At 27.5% G+C, this 23,459-nt stretch overlaps 3 protein-coding genes across 4 annotated transcripts in view; 1 reads left to right on the top strand and 2 right to left on the bottom strand.

Moving 5' to 3' along the window:
• The first annotated feature begins 153 nt into the window (after positions 1-153).
• LOC107163656 (phytanoyl-CoA dioxygenase, peroxisomal-like) lies at positions 154-3,746 on the top strand. Of its 2 annotated transcripts, none has more exons than XM_015511180.2 (9): positions 154-483; positions 580-671; positions 1,794-1,939; positions 2,037-2,202; positions 2,263-2,376; positions 2,702-2,854; positions 2,966-3,109; positions 3,189-3,329; positions 3,401-3,746. In XM_015511180.2, exons 2-9 carry the CDS (start codon positions 669-671, stop codon positions 3,452-3,454), a joined length of 921 nt encoding a protein of 306 aa, XP_015366666.2. In that variant the 5' UTR covers positions 154-483; positions 580-668; the 3' UTR covers positions 3,455-3,746. The 2 variants fall into 2 exon arrangements, with proteins under 2 accessions (XP_015366666.2, XP_015366665.2); XM_015511179.2 differs by having other exon boundaries at positions 154-487.
• Positions 3,747-3,964: 218 nt separating this feature from the next.
• On the bottom strand, positions 3,965-4,396 carry LOC149055105 (uncharacterized). Its single transcript, XM_089229502.1, has one exon. The coding sequence runs from the start codon at positions 4,394-4,396 to the stop codon at positions 3,965-3,967; it is 432 nt and encodes a 143-aa protein (XP_089085628.1).
• An 8,650-nt stretch (positions 4,397-13,046) lies between these two features.
• Positions 13,047-23,459, bottom strand: part of LOC107163652 (phytanoyl-CoA dioxygenase, peroxisomal-like) — a 110,081-nt gene continuing 99,668 nt past the window's right edge. The window contains exons 2-8 of the mRNA XM_089229359.1: positions 20,662-20,808; positions 20,262-20,436; positions 17,222-17,335; positions 15,332-15,487; positions 15,114-15,248; positions 13,347-13,487; positions 13,047-13,253 (exon numbers count right to left, since the gene is read on the bottom strand). Of these exons, the coding sequence (XP_089085485.1) occupies positions 13,200-13,253; positions 13,347-13,487; positions 15,114-15,248; positions 15,332-15,487; positions 17,222-17,335; positions 20,262-20,436; positions 20,662-20,801 (915 nt within the window). The 5' untranslated portion in view covers positions 20,802-20,808 and the 3' untranslated portion in view covers positions 13,047-13,199. The remainder of the gene's footprint in view (positions 13,254-13,346; positions 13,488-15,113; positions 15,249-15,331; positions 15,488-17,221; positions 17,336-20,261; positions 20,437-20,661; positions 20,809-23,459) is intronic.

The raw sequence follows: 23,459 nt of genomic DNA, 5'->3' as shown, positions 1-23,459 counted from the left end.
AGGCGCAAGCTGATACTCCATCGCAAACGAAAACATATGTTTACTGTTTATCACCGTAATTTTATCATGGTTTTCGTTTGATAAGCGATTACTGTTTATCAGGTGTTTATCTGAAATTCAAGGTGGATTGAATTAAATTGGCAAATTTGGAATTAGAATTTGGAATCTCCATAGTCCATTTGACCATTTCTCCTTGCTGTAATTATAATTATAATTTCAACATTTAAGGTCTTCAAATTAATCAAATTATATAATTCTATTGGTCGGTGGAAGGGGGGATCCTCTTTGCAATAAAGGTTAAAGATCACTGATATTACCACAGAATACAATGGATTAAACTTTAATGATTAAAACATTTTAAACATCAATATAATTACTACTAAAGATACCACTACAACCAGTATAACCTAAGATTTATTGTTCAGTGTTATTTAACCTGTGCTACAATTATTATCCAGAGGTTTCTGTAATACTACTACTACTGTAGGTAATTGCAAATACTAAGTACCATATCATTTTAATACTACCTATATTTAATGTGAGATAATAACAAAAACAATGTTTGTGTTTTGTTTATAGGCTTTAACTCTTAACTCGGTCATTCCATCTACAAACAGACTTTTTTATCTAGAATTTCATTTATTAATATTGCTTACTGAAACCACACTATGGTGAGTAAAATGATCTATTATTGTTTCCTACTTATTTTGTTTGTTTATTAAGACAAATATTCATTTTAATTTGTATTGGGTATCAAGAGTAAATTATAATAATCTAAATAGTTAAAATATAAAGCATTGCTAAAAGCCTATTTGACAGGTATATATAATGGGTCATTTTCCTAGGACATGTATTTTCATGTAACAAAAAAAAAATGTAAGATATTTAAATATTCATTCTTACTAAAATATGTATTAAATAAATAAAATATGTGACAAAAGTTTGTATTAAATATTTATTTTTAAATTTTAATCATTTAAAAATAAAAACTATTGAAAAAAAACTTGCAAAGGTATCTATTAGTTACTAGAATAGTGGTTTTCTACTGGTGTGCTGCAAGGTTTTGAAAGGTTCTTTTTAACAATTAATTTTATTATAATTATAATATTATAAAATATATAATATTCATTGTAGATAGTAGTTTACTATCACTATCCATTAAATTGTATGATATTATATAAAATAGAACTTAGAGTAATATGTATGATGTATCTATTTAAAAACAATACCAATATTTCCAGTATTTTAATATTAATGTTTATTATTTATTCGTTTGGTATTTATAAGAGTTATACATGTAGTACAAGCCCCCTCCCCAGTAATTGTTTCTATAAAAAACCAAATTTTTTAAAATGAATTGTTAATAACAACAAATGATGTAGTTTTTATAAAATCAACCATAATAAGGATGAAGATAAGTTTATTTTTTAGACTCTATTATTGTAAATAAATGATTAATGTTAGATCTTATCTTTTTTTTTTTATAAAATACAACCACAGATTATATAAAATGTTATATAATCTATGATACAATCTAACAAAAATATATATGTATTACAACTATTATATAGAAATTAACTGAAAATAAATAACAAACAAATAATATTTTCTAGTTAATATAGCTTTAAATGCCTTTAATAGTAAAAAAAATCCTTAAATGTCTTATATTCTTATAAATATAATGTTCATAATAATTATTTAAAATGTTATTCCATTATTAATAAAGAATAAACTTTTTTGTGGAAGATATCAAATAATATTTATAAACTAATATATATTTTTTTAATTTACAGGAATATAGATACAATACAAATATTTCTGATTATAAATATTCTGCATCAAATTTAATATTAACGAGACAACAGCGAGATTTTTATGAAATAAATGGATATTTAGTAATTCCTAAACTAGTTCCTGATTATTTGTTAGACAGATGCTGGTAATAGTATTTTATGAATTAAAGTGCTCTAATGTGTATTTAATAAGTTATAATATTATATTAATGCCTAATAATAATGTTATTTGTGAAATATTAGCAACCGATTTATAGACTTGTGTCATGGAAGAATTCCACGGAATGGAATAACAATGATGAAAGACATATCTCGCATGAAAGCAGGTGATCAAGGGGAATATTTATTTGGAAAAGCACAGGATATTCTTTGGGATGACGAATTTTATGAGTATGCTAGATTCCCTAAGGTATGAATCAAATAACAAGTTAGATAATCAGTTATTATGCTAATTTTTAATTAAACTTAGATGTTGGATTATATTGAAAGCTTTATTGGACCAAATGTTATGGCAATGCATTCAATGTTTATAAACAAACAACCAGATATTGGTACCAATAGTTCTCGCCATCCAGTTCATCAAGTAATAATAAATATTTTTGTATTTACAATTTTAGTTTATAGACTGTGTGTGGTAAAAAAGAATAAGTATAAATCACTACTTTTCAGTATAGAATAAGAGTAGTCTCATTTCTGTTTTTAATGTGATTAAACTTCTTTTATCACTGCTAATTTAACACTGAAAAGAAATACAAAATTTTAGCAGTAAAAAACTATGTTTAACATTGTTTTCTACTAAATAGTATAATACAAAAAATTGACCAGAGTTGACTTATTCCTTTTTACCCATTTATTTTTTATTGTACCTATGATATACTGTGTGTTGTTGGATTAATTTTTTTTTTTAGGACCTTCATTATTTTCCATTCCGTCCTGCCAACTTAATTGTAGCGTCTTGGACAGCATGTGTTCCAGTTACAGTGAACAATGGATGTCTATATGTAGTTCCAGGAACACATACTGGTGATTTGTATCCTCATAATTATCCAGAACCCAAAGATGTTAGTTCTGTTTATTCATATTAAAATTATCAAATATTATAGCATTTACATTATATATTGAATTAATAATTCTAGTTAAGTTAAAAAAAGTGTTGATTATGATTTTTGTAGGGAGAAATAAATAAAATGTACCATGAAGTAAAAATAAACAATAATCACGATGATCATAAAAAAGTGTTTTTGGAAATGGAGAAAGGTGATACAGTTTTTTTCCATCCTTTGTTGCTTCATGGATCAGGAATAAATAAAACACAAGTATAATATACTTAATCTTAGTGCTTATGTTTATACTTTAGTTAAAAATTATTTGTATATTTAAATTTTTTTTCTACAGGATTTTCGAAAAGCAATTTCTGTTCATTATGCTTCATCCAACTGTTCTTATATAGACGTGTCTGGTACAACTCAAGATAACATAAAAAATGAGGTAATTGATGTGATGGCTAAAAAAGGAATAACAGATGTTGATTACACGGTATGTAACTAATACTTAAGTCATAATGTAAGTTAAGCATTAATTTTGAGAAATCTCTTTTTTCTTATTAGTTTGCCTGGAAACATCGTTGTCGACTTATTCGTGGAGTCAAAGCAAATTTGTAGTTGTAATATAAATTCTATTATTAAATTAAAATATTAAAATATTTGGTTCGTGGATTTTATGTTATGTTTACAAAAACTAATTTCTATTTTTAGTGACAATTGTATAAGCTTTAAACATTTAACTATGGTTTAAATTATATAAATTGTATTTTGATATTTTGATGGTATTACATATCTTGTTCTATAATTATTATCTTGGTTAAATTTTATATTCTCTATAATAGTTTTGTAAATATTTATTATTTTAATGTATTTTTATTTATAATTATATATTTGTATGTGTTAAAACCAATCTGTATATGCTTATTATTGGACTGACCTTGAAAAATGAAAAAACTGAAGTGACTAAAAGAGAAAACACATTTTTAGAATTTTATTGTGAGTAAATTAAATACCTTTTTTTTTCCGTTCGAAAAACGGAAAAATGTTTAGCACAATACTGCCACCCGGTCCCGTATCGTTTATTCACCGTCAATTATTATCGTAGTTATTTTACATACGTGGGGGCCTCTAACCACCCTGGAAAACTGGCCTTCGGCCCACAAAATAATAAAGTTTCCCTAACTGTGCACCCGCCTGTCTGGAGCGCTCTGCTTCCTCCTTTAGCCCAAGTATTGTCTCCACCATCATGCCAAATGCTATCCTCTGATTATCCGCCAATGCCTCAATCCGCCTTCTCCTTGACCTGTCATCTGGGAGGAGCTCCTGCTCCGGCCCCAGAATGATATCAGGAACATCCTCGGGCCGTAGTCGCCGACCGATGCACTGCTCCATCCCGTGCCTACACTCCGCCCAGTGCGGACAATGGAACAGCGTATGCGCTACTTTGTCCTCCGGCTCTTTGCAGTGGTAGCAGCGGGGATCAGCTGCCCTCCTCCTCTTCCACAGATAATGTTGGAAACAACCATGCCCTGTCAGAGCTTGGGCCATGTGAAATGTCATATTCCCGAGCCTTGATCGATTCAGCCACCTCCGGATATCCGGAATCAATCTTCTCGTCCACGCTGCCTTCGTAGTGAGGTTCCACAGGCTCTGCCATTCGCGCACAGTAACCTCTCGTTCCTGCCTCCTGATGATTTATTAAATACCTAGTGCCCGAGTGGAAATGTTATCACTCAACAGTACAAACATTATGATGAAAAAAATGGAAAGCTTTATCAAAAGAATGAAAGCTGTCTCCAGGTGTATCTAACCACATATTAGTTTTGTAGCTTGGTCATTCAAACTGTATGAGAAAATAGCCAATAGGTAACATGACTATTATAAACACAATGTATTATACTATTAAATAGTTTGGTTGGATATTTAAAACGTTTTAATTTTAATATAATATTTTTTATAAACATCTTTCTTTACTTTGTAATTTCATTGTTTTCCATTGACTTTTTCAGAAATATTTGAGTTCTATAAATATAATTCTGTATTTTTTTGTACCAATGTTAAGTTTACTTTTTGTTAAATACATAGCTTATCTGTACATAATGTTACTTTAAACTTGTAATAATTGGGTTTTGTCTGTTTAATTATAATATTTAAAATTTTAAACAACCATTTGTTCTAAAATTACAATCTTGTCATAATTTAAAAAGTGAGATTCAACAATTTTATTTTTTAAGTTGCTTGAGATGTAGGTAGCTTAACAATGTGGTTTATAAAATAAGTATAAAGCACTCATTTGAAATTTAATATTGAAAATAAATTTTAAATGATGCTTTATTTGTAATTTCAAAAACTCACAAATCATATTTATTTTATAAGTTATAACCAAACAGAACGTCATGATTAAAAAACTTTTTTTCCAGTATTCATTAAATTACAATAGTAAACTTTGTTACAATATATTATATAACATTGTATATAGGCCACTAAATTTACACTGTTGTCATCAGTACGTTGTTTCGATATTTGACAATGATTTTGATATTTTTCGAATTAATTTCTATGTGTATAAATATTTAATCATAATGTTATAATATTGATTAGGTACCTACTAGTTTGACCAAGGTCATATTTAGGTTTTTCGATGAAATCAATAAAATAAATACCTACAGTGCCACTTTGACATATTATGTACTGCAATGCTACAGTGAGGAGGTTTAGAGGGTTGTACCATGTTCCACAAATCGTCACGCAATTATGTTGGACGAATGTAAGTTCCTACACGAGACTTACCAGGTAAACAAAATACATATGTTAGTTTTTACTCAGTAAAAAACAGGTACATGTGAAAGTTCCTACACGGTAAAAAAAGGTACATGTGTAAGTTCCTACACTACGTATATTATAAGTTATCAATCTAATATCAGTTATATTATAATACTGTCAAACATTTTAACCCTTTATTCTATATAATATATAATTCTTTATAATATTTAATAATTTACCTAATAAATATTATTAATTTAATAATTAAAAAAATAATAATTCATGATTTATTGTAAAAAAATATATATGTAATATGCATTCTATATACCTAATATTTAATAATTTAAAAAATAATAATAATTCATAATTGTAACTTATAATGTACATCGTGTAGGAACTAACATAAGTACCTGTTTACCGCCATGTAGGAACTAACATACGTACTTTACTTTTTTCGAGTAGGAACTTATATATCATAACTATATGTAGGAATTATCGTATGTAATTGTCTACCTGTTAATCTCATGTAGGAACTTACGATTCCCCATTATGTTTATGGGCATTTTATTGAAATTATTTGGGACATGTCAATTATCACCTCCTTTAGTGTTCAATTATTTCCCAAAAAATAACAATATATTCATATTTTATTTTATCCAAAATTCTATTATATATCGATACTAAAAAATTATACAGTGCATAAAAAGGACTATTAACATATCAATAATTAGGTAATAACAGTAATGGATATTTTATTTTAAAACCATCATTCTGGAGGATTTTGAGAATTCATTTAAAATATCTTCACTTTCAATGTTTTTAGTTAGGTCTTTTTCAACGTGAAGATAATAGATTGATTTGTAAACCAATCTTTGGGCATAAAAGTTCTCACCCATGTTTTAATTCTACGCATATATCTGAAAAACTGTGCTCACGCGTTACAGAGCTAACTGGCAAAGTAAGTGCTACTTGTAGCAATTTGTATCAATTTGGAAATATTTGGTAAATACAAAATACCCAGAATAGAATATAGCAATTCGCAATAGGTATCCGATCGTCGATTGATCGATAATGGTGAAATTAATTTTTATTCGCGTTAGACCTATACTCCTAGAAACATCGACCAGTCGATCGCGATCGACTGTTTGGCGCCTCCTGTTGGCTGTTGATGGTTATATAAATATATAATATTATAAGGAAAATGTTCTTAACATTTGAAATGTACGAAGTATATTTGAAAAAAATGTTTCTTAAAATTCGGCAAACATTTTTGAGTGGGCTTAGTGGTTATCGGGGGCGTTAAGCCCCTTCCGGATGTCCACCAATGAGTAGGTATGATTCAAGTTGTGCTCTGTAGTATTCCTAAAAATGTAAAATGATTTTACTTTATTCATACCTATTCATCATATAACCAATCAGACTTGCGCACCGACTATAAGCCTTCTCCAATGACTTCGACTTCGGAATTGAGTGCCAATGTCATGTAGTAACACTAGTAACTAGCTAGTAGGTACCTAAATGTAAATTGTATAAAATGTTGTGTTATAATATTATACCCTACTGTAGTACAGTGACGAGTGAAATTCAAAACGTTAAATGCAACAGAGATGAATTATTATTATTTCGAATGCATACAGCATAGACACTCTATACGTACTTATACGTATTATAATTTATATTATAATATTAGAGCTCGATTATATTCGAACGACGTTGAAATGTCCTCGGAAGTGTAGAGCGAAATATTATTCCGGTGCAGACATGCGTCATGCATTGTACCGTACAGCACAATTATTATTATACTGAGTAGGTACATCCATTCACACGAATATAATATAATAACAATATATTATTGTAATATTCGTTCTTATCGCCTAAAGAAACTTTGGAAACGTCACCGCACTCACTTCCGACGGAACGTCTAAATGCGATAAGTTCATTGAAATTAAACTTGACGCAGTTCAGATCAATTATCGAACGCAAGTCAGCAGAGTGAAAACGACGTATGAGTAGGTAGACTATATTTTATTACGCCTGACAACAGCTTTAGTACTCCAGCTAAGGTCCATAGGGAAAACATTGAGAATAAGACCGCACAATAATATTCCTAGAAAAATTTACCAAGAAAAACCATTACGACTTTATAACATGTTTGCCCGTGATCATGATGTATGATAAAATAAACTACAGGGTGATTCTTTTAAGTGGGTACACTAATTATCTCGAAAAGTATTTACTTTTTCAAAATATTTTTTTACACGGTTTCAAGTTGTTAAAAAACCAACGTTTTTATTAAAAAAATATATTTTTTAATATTTTTTATCCTTATCATTTTTTTAAGTTTTTTACTTTTTTGAATGACAACATAGAGTTTTAATTTCATATTCCAAAGCAGAATATTTTTCTAAGTATTTTGATTCATAAAAATCGGATTTAGGGCTAGTAGTTTTTGAGTTATAAGTATTTAAAGTTTAGATTGACAGAGTGGAGTGGTACGGGGTTACCCCGCAAAATGTTTGTCCACTACTCCGCTTGTCTAAACTTTAAATACATATAACTCATAAACTACTCGTCCTAAATTCGATTTTTATGAATCAAAATACTTAGAAAAATATTCTGCTTTGGAATATGAAATTAAAACTCTATGTTGTCATTCAAAAAAGTAAAAAACTTAAAAAATGATAAGGATAAAAAATATTAAAAAATATAATTTTTTAATAAAAACCTTGGTTTTTTAACAACTTGAAACTATGTAAAAAAATATTTTGAAAAAAGTAAATACTTTTCGAGATAATTAGTGTATTCACTTAAAAGATTCACCCTGTATAAAGTACTTAGCATGTATATAATATTATAATATAAACCTATCAACATTATTCTAATACTTGCCTACTTTCAGTGGCATGTTGAATAATTTTACTTGAGTAGTTAAATATATTTTATATACATTCATCCATCCAGGGGCGGACTGGCCAGGGGGGTTAGGGGGAAATACCCCCTGGGCCGGTCTAAATTATGAAATTTGGGCCGGTCGTCGAACAATAAACTTGTAATATATTTAGTCAATAAACATTCATATTGTTTACAAAATCACAACTGATATAGTAATAATATATAATATAGTAAAATATTTAGGGCCGTTAAGCTGTATTTCCCCCTGGGTCGACAATCTCCTAGTCCGCCCCTACATCCACCCACTTACAACAGAATATAAAGTACCAAAATTATATCATTGTGAATAGATTTGTTGATACCTCAATTCTCAAGTTCATAGTTGTTCATATGAAAACTATTATATTGGTTAATTTGTTTGTATGCAAAATAAATTCGGTTAGGTTAAAAATTAAAAATTTAAATTTAAAAATGTACTAAAAATTAGTTAGTTATAATATGTTTTTTTTTTTAAATTTAAATTAGATAATTTTAATTAGTAAAAAAAAAAAACCGAGACATGAATGAATCGCAAAAATAGGTAATCAACTTGTACCCGGACATTAATCAACACAGATGTATGTATTAAAAAAAAAAAGCGGGTAAGTGGATGTCGCTCTGCTGTACATTAGGTGGTGGGGTGGACCTCTGACTAGGGTAGGTTAGATTTGAATACAATGATAGGTATTATTGTATACGAAAAACGATTCTGAACGGAGATGATTTGTCAGTCTAGGTCCTAGACTCTAGGATATATTATATTTAAATATTGTCATATTATATTCTATTTTGAAACAAATATTTTATTTTTCAATTAGGACGCATTTTGCGTAAGGCATGGTTAATCAATTTTTCCAAAAACATTGCATGTAGTTATCATAATTCATAATACTTTATATTATTATAGATATACATATACCTGGTTTGAGGATAAATCGTTGTCATTACGCGATTTCATAAAAATTTAAAACTCAAACGCTCAAAACATTTTTCCTATAGTGAAGCTTCAAATTTTCTCTATAGCTATTTGAAGCAAAACTTATGGAAAACTTAGTGTTGAATTTTATAACCTTAGATATAAATACAAACAATATTATGAATTTTGAACTACAAAATAATTTGCAAATATTCATGTTTTTGACGAATTTTTTTCAATATTTGAAATTCAAATGCTAATAAAAATTGGATTTGAATTTCCGGTGAACATTTTTTTGGTGAAAAAAGATTGACAAATTTGTAAGGAATCTTGTATTACATTTTCAAATCTTAGATTTAATGAATTTCTAGCTTAAAACAATTTGCGAATTTTTGTGATTTTTACGTATTTTGTCAAAATTCAAAATTTTAATGCTTATAAAAAAAAAAATTGTGACTATGAATTTGTTTTATTTTTCAACTGCTATTGTAACAATATGTTAAGAGCCTTGTATTAAATTTTCAAGATTTTCTACTTAAAAAATAAATTTTTATCGTTATTAATTTAAAAAAAACTAATAATGATCGAAAATTGCATATACCTATGAATAGTTTAACTTAAGTCAAAAAAGTTTAACTGTTTAGTTTGTTTATCCCGATTATTTAGAAAAATATTGAAAATTTTTTACTTTTGAAAATACCAACTACATTCACTTTCTGATCGAATAAGGTACTGAAGTCAAAAATCGAAGCACTTTTACTGCCCCAAAACGTGATGACAGACACAAAAAAAAAATTCATGGTTTTGACGAATTTTTGTCAATATTTGAACTTCAAATGCTAATAAAAAAATATTGTGCCTATATATTCTTATAATTTTTTAAGCACTATAAGAAAAACTTATGAGAAACATTGTATTTAATTTTCAAGTATTTTGATATGGCCAAAAAATGTTATCGACACTTCAAAAAAAAATTTTCAGAAAAATTGAAAATTTCAGTTGTCTATTAATATCTCAAAAAAAGTCAAAACATTTTTAAAATTAAATCATGTAAAGAAAATGCCAATCTAAATAACTGGTAAAATTTTCAAGTATCTACGATTTATACTTTTTGAATAATAACAAATGTTTAAAATCGTTAGAGGATAAATCGTTATCGTTACGCTATTTCGTAAACATTTAAAATTCAAACGCACTTAAAATTTTTCCTATAATGATGTTTTAAGTTTTCTCTTTAGTTATAAACACAAACAATTTTATGATTTTTCAACTTCAAAATTACTTGCAAATTTTCGCGTTTTCGACAGATTTCGTAAAAATTTGAACTATAAACGCTTCCGTTTTTCTGACGTACATGTCCCCAACCCCACCCATTTTGAATTTAGGCTTGCAAATTGTGGAAACAGTCTTGCAAATTTTTGCTAATTGACTGCTAAATGTTGACTTGAAAAAAATTTCAAAATTCAAAATGGGTGTGGTTGGGGACATGTACGTGTTTTTCTGTCATTTTTTTTTTGTTTTTCTCGATTTTTTTGAAAACTGTTGGAAAATGTTTACTTTTGACCTCTATAATGCACCTAGGATATTCACTTTTACATAGGAAACCACCCCCAAAATTTGAAATTGAATCATTATTTCGACTAGTTATGCTGTACACAGACACACACACAAAAAAAAACACACATCATTGTAAAATCAATACATTCATCATTTCGTTCAAAATCTAAAATTTAACTTTCTACAAGTTTATAATATGCAGATAAATAAATTATTTTCTGTCTTAAATTTTGAGCTACAAAGCTGCTGTACTCTTATCTATTATTGGTTTATTTAATTTTTTTTTTTTTAGTTGATAATGTAATAGTATTTTTCCTTTTTTAAGAATAGGTAGCTATATATAATTTACCAATCAATAATATATTTTATTAATTTGATTAATCTTGAAAGATATTTAAATAGGTTATTTTTTCACTTTTGTCATTTGTCATTATTCTTTTCTAAGGTAAAATAACCTAGCAATAAAATATGTAGATAACATATTCTTAAAAGACACACGAGTGTGCTAAAGATTCGATCAAAGGTGTATTTCGGTAGATTGATTATTTATCATTGTTTTCTAATTTAATATTATTAATTATTAATTCGTAACACATTAAAAATTCACAATACTCTTGTCTTTTAGGTTAGCCAAGTGATTTGAGTGTTTAATATTTAGTTTCAGTATCTTATTCGGTTGTTAACATGCTTTTTCATGCGTCTATCATATAGAAAATACTCGATACCCACTTTTTATTTTTATTTAATTATATATTTATACCTATTATAACCATATCCTACATATCAGTAAAAAAATTATAATTAATAAAATATTCTTAAATACAAAGGTAATATTAGAATATTTCTTAAACTTATCCAGATCGATATTGTAATACCGCGTTTAATGATATATTGTGAAAATATATATGTTACCGGAAAAGATGACATTCAGTCAGTGTTGACAATGACTAGTCAATAACGATAAGGCCTGATTTAGTAAGGAATTAACGTCAATAACTAGTCATTTATGACAATTCCTAATGAAAGAAGGCATTGATGATAATATTAAAAATCGAATGATATATTATATTATTTATGAGCTATTTAGGATAAATCATAATCTTAAATTCTTAATCTTTATAATAATAATAATATATTATAAATTATAATACTTATTAGCTATTTATTATAAATCATAATCTTAATCTTTATTGTTACACGGTAGACTGTTATGACACTTAGAGTTACATAATCTAGTAGATGCACGACAAGCACATCTATTGGTCTTACACTGTGTTTTACAGTGGCATCTCGTAAAACCTTGGGATCCAGAAATGCTGTTAAAGGCAGCTGCTTCACGGAGAGTTATTTCTCCTCCCTCTTTCAATTTACTTACAACCGTTTCAAGATCTAGAAGCTTCTCCTTGCATGGGTTGATTTCTGTCCTGGTATACTTATGTTTCAGAAATCCATTTTCTGTACCTATAAAAATAATAATAATAAATAGTAAAAAAAAATAATATAATAAAATATTAAATTATATTAAGTTGTTTAAAATAATTATACAATTTATGCTTACATAATTTATATAAATTATCTTTCACATCAGTTATAACTGCCAATCAGATCGATTACCGATAAAGCGCGGTGTCGATATTTTTTTCTATTCGGATTTATAACATTGCCTAATATAATACGGAAATGTTGATAAAACTACGAAATATCCAACATTGTCTAATCTTTTCAGCCATTGTCAACAATGACTAGGATATGCCGACAATTCCTGAATTTTCATCTATTCCGGTAACATATATAATAGATATATATAGGTAGGTAATAAAAATACAGTTTAAAAATCAATTTATGTATATATATATGTAATGTATGAAATGTGATGTTTTGTTTTACAAATAGCTAATCTTATTAGAATTCGTAGAGTTAAATTAACATTTTTTCAAAAGATTATAAAAATAAATAAATATTTAAGTATAGGTACATAATAGACAATAAGTCAAAAGTATATTATGTTTAACACTGTTACTATATATATTATTTCATATTATTAATAAATAGTATGTGTGTACTGTGTATTTAGACATATAATTATCATGATAAACATGTGTGACGACTGATGAATAATATAATTACAATAGTTATAAAGATTATATGTAAATACAATTCTTATAATTTTACGTATTTGCAGGTAATTTGGATGTGCTATAAATGCATTTTCAATCCGCGTACTAGTCGACTTCGAAACTTCCAAAAGTCCTAAAATATGGAAAAGATTTTGCATTTTAATAAGTCATATTTTAGAGTTGTTAGTTATTTAGTTATTATGTTGTATACGTCATGTATTATTACTTTGAAGTCCATGTCATTGAAACCTCTCCGACGTGCTATTTCTTTGACTTCAATAGCGATATTTTGTTGCGTCGTACCAGTTACATCTATATATCGGCATTCACAGGATGCAAAATGACAAGAAATTGCTTTTCTAGTTTCCTTTGGTGGTAAAACAGATATAATATAATATGTATTCATAAAATTAAAATGTATGCAGAAATAATATACATATTTACATCTTACATGTTGTATTGAAATTGATGTTAGTATATTGAATACTCCAATCTAGGTAGTTACCTACATTGGTAACTACCTAATTAACGTAAGTAAAGATAATGAATAATTTTATTATTTGTAAGTTAAAAAAAAAAAGTGGCTAAGAATCGTGGATGTCACTCTGCTGCTGTACAGTATAGGTTACAAGTGGGTTGTGGGTTACTGTAATGGATGGAATTAAATTTGAATCCAATGATATTATATCTTATATCATTTTATACGAAAAACGATTCTGAGCGGAGACAGTTTATCTATTTAGGATATATTATTATAGATTATTAAAATTTTTCAAATTTTCGATATAAAAGATAAAGTTTTTATGAATTTCTATCTAAGATAATTTGAACATTGCCGTAATTTTTACATATTTAGTCAAAATTTGAACTTTAAATTCTTATAAAAACAAAAATCGTGCCTATATATTTTTAATATTTTTCAACTGCTATTGAACAATATATATTGTTAGGTGTTAAAAAAATGAAAAATGAAAATGTCAGTAAACAGCGCAAAACAAATCAAAATATTTTTAAAATTTTATCAAATATATATATATCAAATATAAAAATTCCTATATTCAGTGAAAATTTCAAGTATTTGCGGTCATTTGTTTTAGAGTTACACCAAAATAAAAAAAATACTGAATGAGAAATCTAGTGAAAATCCAATGTCGTAAAAATTTCAATTTCAAACGCTCATAAAAATTTAATTTGAATTTCTGGTGGACATTTGTGATAAAGATTAATAAACTTGTAAGGATTCTTGTATTAAATTTTCAAATCTTAGATTTAAAAAGAAAATTTCTATGAATTTCTAGCTTAAAATAATTTGAGAATTTTCGTGATTTTTACGTGTTTTGTCAAAATTCCAACTTTGAATGCTTATAAAAATGCTATTGTAACAATATGGTAGGAACCGTGTATTAAATTTTCAAGCTTTTTACCCAATAAATAAATTTTTATCGATATTAATTTGAAAAAAACTAATAATGATCAAAAATTGCATATACCTATGAATAGTTCAACTTAAATCGCTAATTTTTGAAAATTGCATGGTAAATAGAATATACTTATATAAATATTCGGTAAAATTTCTTGTATCTATGGTCGTTTGTTTTAAACTTACATCAAAAACCAAATCGATTTTGTCGAAAACTGATTGTGCGTAAAATTTCCCGTTTTTTCCTTAATTTTTAGTTTGTTTATCCCAATTATTAAGAGAAATATTTTTTACTTTTGACCCCACAAAGTACTAACTAGATTCACTTTCTGATCGATCGAGGCACTGAAGTCGAAAATCAAAGCACTTTTAATGCTCTAAAATGTGATCACAGACACAGAAAAAAAAACACACACATCATGGTAAAATCAATACATTCCTCGCTCCGCTCAGAATCTAAAATATTTGCTATAAGAATGTACTATTATAGATATTTTCATATAGTATTTAAACATAATATTATGGTGATAATTGAGGAAAATTTGTCAATATTATACATCTTTTAATACATACTTGTGATGTATTCGGTCCCGATCCGTGTATCAGTAACGGGTGAAAAAGTACCGTGTCACCAGGATTCATTTCTAAATATTTTTTTTTGTGAGTATCGTACCCGGTAATCCCGTGGAAACCTTTATTTACGCCACCCTTTTAAATGCGATAATAATGCATCAGAATTAATTTTTTTATTGTATAAATAAACAAAAATAATAAAATCATAATATTCTTACTTTCCATTCCGGATATTCGTGTGGAAGAAGTTTACCCGGGTGTATATGCGAACCCGGCAAAACAAACAGACAACCGTTAGCTTTTGTGACTTTTTGCATTGCTGTCCACGTTCCTACGATTCTGTCTGCTGGGCGAAAGGCAAAGTAATGTAAATCCTGAAAAAAGTTTAAAATATCATGAAAGATAAAAACAATATTATAAAAACAATATTATAAAAGCCATATAGGTTTAATTCGTTGAAAAACATCAACAAACGATGATGGTACTACGTTGTAAGAGCTCGCGACGTTTGTGTTTTTTGTCATGGAATTAAAATACTTATAAAAGGTAACTTATCGTTACCAACAAACATTTGCACGTTACCTAATTTACTTAAATTAAATAAAAAATATATTACATACGAATCGTTTTCAAGTACATAATAATATGTATATTAATATAGTATTAGTTATTAACCTTATTTTTTTTTATTTATTTTTTTTTTTTGTAATGAGAACCCGCGGCAACATAGGCCATTGGGTGTGGGGTGGTACGGTAGGGGTTATTTTTGTATATTTGATTGTAAGTTTTTAAGTGGGTAGGGTTGTAACACGTGTTTGTGTATGTGTGGCAAGGATATGTTGCTAAAAATCCCGGGTGGTCACCCATCCGGGAGCTAGCAACTGCGGCTGGTACGTACGCTCAGTGCGTTTCCGCAGATTGAGCGTACGACCGCGCCTCACCAAGCCACTATTAACCTTATTGAGACTTATCATCAATTTAATTTTTTTCCACTCTGGATATTTATTTTATACTTACATAATTTACTTATATTTTATAAACTTCAGTATAACGTTAAAATTAATTATAACGTATGTACCTCTGAGGCTCGGCTCTGACCCAAGTCCTATATTGGCTATATTTTTGTATTAAAGTTTTAATTTATATCGATATAAAGTTAGTTTAGTCGTTCGGAATTAATTTAATAAGGTGCTAGATTAAAACGTAAAAATACTCGTAAAGCCTATATAAAATATAATAATTTCTATTTAGGATTATAGGTTTATTGTTATTAAAATTAACTCGAATAAAAAATTAAATATTTAAACATACAAAAAAAAAATATATATAAAAATATATATTTTATATATACAAATAAAATATATTATTAATTGTGCAATAAATAATATGACATAAAATATAATTTTAAAGAGTGTGAGACAAATTTAACGACTGTTTGATGAAGGAGAAAAAGCGTATACCTAGTCAAAACTGACGATTATGATTTGTGAGCTTAATATAAAAATACTAAAATGTAATACAATTCAACTGCTCCAAAAACTAGAACGTGGACAAATCACAAATGGAAACTTGACAATATTCTTATATGTAATACCTATTGTCTACTATATTTTCTACTCAGGATTTTCACAACTGATCACAACTAACTGATTTTCCGTTAAGGAATAGTTAAAATTAATTAGAAGTAAAACCAAATTTTACTTATAATCGTTTCTTCGAGTGCAACATATATAAACACATAAATCGTGATATGTCGTTACTCTTCAGTGTTTACATTTAAGACGGCGCGTGTAAATACAGTATTTTTTTTTTTTTTTTTTTTTTTTTTATGGTTAGGGCTTCGACACCTGAGGTCATTAGCCTGGGGAACTGTAGGGGAAGGTACTGTATGGTTTTAACTCGTGGGTTTTTTTTGGCAGAATTTTGAATGGGCACCCGTGGGTTTCTGTCATGCCCGGTTGGGGGCCGGCGGCCTCTCTCTCCAGACATCGCGAAATGCCCAAAAAGCGATGCCGCCCGTGACCGAGATTCGAACCGGCGACTGCGTGCGTCGCAACCGACGCCTTAGTCCGCTCGGCCACTCCACCCCCAAATACAGTATTATTTACCTGATGCATTGGATGTCTTGAAGTCATCGAGCCTGTATCTGGAGGTTTGTTTATTAACATTGAATGCATTGCCATTATATTGTTTCCCGTGAAACATTGTACATGATCGAGTAACTATAAAAAAGTAATTAGTAAATGATTTATTTATTTTTTGAAACATCAGATGTAACGAAACATCGTTTGTCTTGAGTATCAAAAGTTTTCAAGTAAGTGTAAAATAAAATATAATGTGTCGAACATTTTAAAGAGAATTGATTTACCCACATCTCAAGTTATTTGATGGTTAATTTTTTATTTATTTATATGATGTGAATCTATTCATAATTTTTTGATGGTTTATGTTTTCCAAACTTTGTAGCGTTGTAAATCCTGACTCAAAATTAGAATTGCTATAAGTTTTCAATGAATGGATTATATGTACGAAGTGGGTTAAAAGTAGATGATTTGTTATTACGATACTCGATGTTTTAAATATTTATTGTTTTGAAAGTTAAACATAAGCAATATTTGTGGAATGTGGGCAATTATGAAGTTGAAATACCAGTAATTGGCATAGTTAGAAACTTGATTTTTACTTTTTATCAAATGATTATTAAAAGTTACTTTGAAATCATTTAACATAATCTATGCAAGTTATAAATAATTTTCAAAGAAATATTTGTTCAATTATAAAAGAAGACAAATTTATTTTTATTTGGAAATAAAACATTTGAATGCAACTAACTAATTTATCAAGTATAATGCTTCAATACATTTTAATTTTGAGAAATTATGATATTTAAGTATAAGGGATTAGTTTTAGTTTTATATTATTACGATTGAAAAATATACTTTGAAGAATAAATTATAAACTTTTAGAAACTCAATTTATGATGATTGTATCGAAAAGATTATTTTCTGATAATAACTTAGATTTTAAGCTAGCTTAAGTGTATTTTATACAGAGATATTATAATTTTTAAATGTTCTACTAATTTTAATTTTAATTACATCCATCCTGATGGATTACTTTTAAGTACCTATCCATTTAATAAATCTTCTATGAATAATAATAATAATAAAAATAAGTTATGATAATAACCCGGTACCCGGCTATAATATTGTTTACTAAACATTCAAAAAAAAATAATAATAAACTTAATTTTGCATTGTGTATCCATGTATATGAAGTATTTATTTGAATTTTAAGATACATTTTAAGATATTATGTTTAATCTAAATATTGTATAAAAAAACAATATTCATGATAGTTTTTAAATTTTAAGGTATTTTTAGAATAGGTACAAGGTACAATGTAATTTACCGTATACGTGCGCATCGATGATAACACCCGATTTCGGTCGTAAAATAGTCAATACCTACTATAAAACCCACTCAAGAATATTATTCTTTATTGGTGTAAAACATTTTATGCACATTTTGTTCTATTACTGTGCATTTTAATTGTAAATAAGCTTTCAAGGTAATTATATAATATTATATTATTTGTTAATAATTTTTGGGGCTCATTCAAACAATATACTTTACAAAAATTAATTAAGATATTTTGTAATTTTATTTTCTATACAATAAGAACACTTTCGCACAAAATATATTATCAATATTGTGACAAAACATGTTAATTTTTAAACGAAATTATTTCTGTACGACGATCGAATTTACTCTGAATAATTCGTTTATACAGCAGTTTATACCTACGTGTTTAACAATTAAATATGGAGTTTACAAATAATACCGTTTGGTTGATAGTAGTGCATTCGATCACTATTATCATTATTTAATATTTGCATTATACCTATTTTGATGGCAATAATAATATCATATAGCGTACTTTTAATCGTCAACCCCATCATCACTGAATGTCAAAAATACAACCAGTATCGAAATCAATTTCACATATCCGAACAAATCTGTCAAGCACTTGGACCAAACTCAAGGGATGTAAAAAACTTAATTTTATTCTTAAAAAAAAACAGAATTGTACAATTTAATTTAATGTAGAAAATTTATACTTAAAATACTAAAAATGTTACAAAAAAAAATTCTTTTACTAATGGCCTAGTTGTCGATGTACTTTGATCAATAAAAAAAAAAAAAATAATATCATATTAAAGTGATTAAACACACAATAGGTAATAGTTATTATCATAGTGATAGCCGATAGGGGTCGACCGGCCGCGAATAAAATCATTACGTGTCCGTTTTTATAGGCCGTAGGTAAAATTATAGTGCGACTATATATAATAACACGATATTAAATTTTTTCCAATGTCCTTCCAGCGCAAACACGTATTATTATTTAACCCATTTTGACCCCGAGTACGGAGTACCCACAAAAAGTTTACCGATGACACTATGACAGTGCCATTGAACGATTGAACATGATGCAGCCGAACTATTAATAAAATTTCGTGTACGGTGTCATCGAATAATAATAATAATATTAAAAAATACAGTTAAAAATTCGATAACAATAAAAAAATAGTAAATACATAATATTATTGATTTTTCAAAGAAACAAGCGTTCCAAATTATTTTCGTTCGGTAGTTAGAGTTTCCCTTAAATAAGCTGACACACATTCGTATAAGTTGAAATGAAATACAGTCATATAGACGTATAATACCTATAAATTATAGAGAAATATGATAGGTATATGATGTACTTCTTATATATCATATTATTTTGTCTGTACCTACCTACGTTATTATATCGACCACGAATTGACAACAATAATAAATACAAATAATAATAATCGAAAAAACAATTTCAAATAAGTCATCTCATTAGGTATATTGTTAAACGATTTTTTAATTACAAAATACCGTAGACAAATTAAATAGGTACCTAATTGTCGTTCCAAATGTTCAATACTTTTTATATTCATAAAAATAGTTCGCTGTATATAAGTTACTATAGTGGCGTAAGTACTTATTCAATTTTTACAAGTAGGTACAAAAACAACTTACAAAGCGTCTAAGCACCTCCAAAAGATTTAGGTGTAGTTGCGCCTATCATTTTTATTACACTAAAAATAATTACTTCTGGATGTAGAAAGTACTGTTCGAATACATCATCCCATACTATGTCTTGAATTTTATTAACGATGCGCTCATTAGGAATTTCTTCTTGATTTCTTTTAACCAATGATATATCTTTCATCACGGTTATTCCTCCTCGATTTACCTTATTTTCACATATATCGATGAATCGCTTTCTAAATAAGGACAGTGAAAATAAATTATTAAAATATTTAATAATGTCTTATTGAAGTTTATTACTAGTGCTATTTCAATCTCTATCGAATATTATGTACAAAATGGTCTTATATCTTATTGTTTTATAGGATATTTAATGTAAAAATATGAGTTGATTTCTGATCATATCGTTGTATGTATTGTCATTTTAAATAATTTATGTAGGTACAGTAATTCTTAATTACTTGAATTGATCCAATAGCGTTTCATCTATCAAGCATCTGATGACAATATATCCATTATCTTCAAAAAAATTCCTTTGTTCCGATGATAAAATCCCGTTGTTTGAGGATATTGTGTATTTGTACTGTTTTAGATTTGACATAATTCTGCTAAAAAAGTAAAATTTACTTATAAACTATAACTAATAATAAATTAGGGAGCGGACATTTATGTTATTTAAAAGCTTAAAATATGATGAAATTGTGTGCCAAAAAATATTCAAATAGACATACACTCTTAAAATTAAAAAACAATTTACAAAAAATAGTAAATGTTTACGTAATTTTCTTGAGTACATGTTAATTTGGTTCTATAATTTGCACGTATTTGCTATTCAAAATGCAAATATAAGTATTATTTTAATAAATAAATTATGTATTAATTATATCACGGTATCACTTATGGGAACGCATCTAATAATGATTAGGGGTAAACGCAAAAAAAAAATAACACGTTGTTTAGTTTGGAAAAAAATTGTAGTTTATTATAGTTAAATGGTACATAAGATGTGACCAAAACTGAAAATTACTAAGAACTATGAGTATTGAGTATAGAAGGAATTGTGTGGGATTGCATGAAAAATTGATAATTTAAATGGACCAATCATGGGCCTCTAAATCATGATTAAAGGACCATTAGCTCACAATTGCTTCATTAAAAGTTCAGTGATTGTTCATGCAACATGGCATAAAAGTATCATATTTATTTTACAAACTATTATTAATGAAAAACGCATAAAGTACATAAATATATAGGTTAGGTAAATGATTATTGGCACGCAAAATATTATACATTTTATGCAACTTATTCTTTTAAATTTTCACTCAACATTAAGGAATGTGTACGATTTTACCGTTATAATATTGAAATATTTGTCTTGAAAACATAAAACTTTTTATGCACTTTTTAATGGTAAAAGTCTAAAAAATTAAATAACTTTTAACTGTTTTAATGTTTAACTATTATTATACGTTTTTATGACCCATCCGTATACCCATCGCATTTTAAATAATTAAATCACTTTATAGTATAAACATTACTGTCAGTCGATTTTTAATCAAAAAAATGTCTGGACGGGCTACGTAATAGTAATAATAGATAGGTATATGAAATAAAACCTATTTGCTTAATTAAATTAATTAAAGAAAAAAAGAAAACCACAACATTTAAAACTTCGCTGGTTTTCAAATAGTTGAAATTATTGGAAATAGCTTTTTTAAATTTAAAAACATGTTTATTGTTCTAGGACCTGTTAACTGGTTACGTATTGTATATGACAAAAAAATAAATAAAAACAATCAATCATAGTGGTAGATACTAGATAGGTAAATACATTTAGAACAAAATAAAAAATCATATAGAGCTGCAGTCAGGCGTTAACTAAACCTGATAAATTACAATATTAGAAGTATCTATAAGTAAACTATGAGATTAAGTCTTCATAGATTTATCTGAAAAACGAAATGTACTAAGAGATGTGTGGTGCACTAAAAAATAGTTCCACGACAGAGAAAGACAATCTAAACAATACACGGAAAATGTCAAATTTGATTTTAATGTGTATTTATGACTGTCGAAGAAACAATTAGCAGAGGCACAATGTAACTTTTATAAGTGTTAATAATTTATTGAGTATATTGTATATCATATTATTATAGTTACTACTTACTACGATATTATTGAAAATAATTATGGGAGTTGGTTACAGACAATTTTCCTAGATATATGAAATATAAAGTTTGAATTAAAATTAATATTGTACGCAATTCATCAGTTGAATTATTTTGTTTTATGTAATAACACTTCGATGCATATAGACTGTAATAGATTATAAAAATCAGAAAATGTATGAAACACAAAATTCCCGATACTAACAAATATACGTTTATAAGTACTATAATTATTAATTCACTCATAGTGTTGCCGTAGACACTAATTGAGCATGCATTTCATTATAATCCTTTTCTAATCTCTTTGTGCTGCATCGGACCACCTCATTAAGTTTACTAAAGGTCAAGTCTACAGATTAAGTCTGGCTACGGTTAACTTTGAATTCACGTATGACATATTTTTGATCCTAAACCCATCACAGATCGACTTAACGGGGACCGGAAGACACGAAAGAGGTTTATAAGAGAGCACGGTGAGCTTTTCGTAATATAAACTGTACGTCGTTGGAATGTATTAGTAATTAATTTATCCAATTAACTGTATGTGCTCACTACATATCGGTTATATTCTTATTTAATTATCAAATAATCTAAAGTTCGTTGCATTTGAATAACGATCTTTAGCGAAGTACGGTTTATACAAACATAATATAGCCAGGTGTTTATAAACGTTCAAATTTCTTAGAGACTGCACCGTATTACTTAGTAATTACTATTTCAAAGTGTTGTGCATTTTAGTTTATAATTAAGAGGATATTGTACACTCGCGTAGTCGCGTCTAACCTTGGTCGACAAACGTACGACATAACAAATTTTACGTCCAGACTAATTCATTTATAACTCTATATGTTTGTTGGATAAATAATACTATATTGGGTATAAATATATGCATTTTATAGAATTTAAAGGTAAAACTAATATTTAAGACCCCACGAGGTTTATTTTGATGTTTTAATTTTAAAAGATGTTTTTTTGTAAAATATGAAATGTTCATATAACTTGCTTCAAAATTGAAATGTAATGAAAATTCTTACGTAGTTGTAACTTAAAATTTAATAATAAATCAATTGATTTAAATTTTTTGAATATCA

Source organism: Diuraphis noxia, unplaced genomic scaffold (assembly GCF_037042655.1).
Source record: "Diuraphis noxia isolate RWA-SAM2 unplaced genomic scaffold, SU_Dnox_SAM2 contig0005, whole genome shotgun sequence".
Lineage (NCBI taxonomy): Eukaryota > Metazoa > Arthropoda > Insecta > Hemiptera > Aphididae > Diuraphis > Diuraphis noxia.
Note: the sequence above shows the minus strand (reverse complement) of the source record. Positions and strands in the feature narration are given on the sequence as shown.

Bases quoted from the DNA above. Each gene is read 5' to 3' on its own strand.
- LOC107163656 (XM_015511180.2), top strand. The intron at 2,203-2,262 runs GTATGAATCAAA...AATTAAACTTAG, and splicing joins AGTATGCTAGATTCCCTAAG to ATGTTGGATTATATTGAAAG. The intron at 2,855-2,965 runs GTTAGTTCTGTT...TGATTTTTGTAG, and splicing joins ATTATCCAGAACCCAAAGAT to GGAGAAATAAATAAAATGTA.
- LOC149055105 (XM_089229502.1), bottom strand. From the start codon at position 4,396: ATGACATTTCACATGGCCCAAGCTCTGACAGGGCATGGTTGTTTCCAA.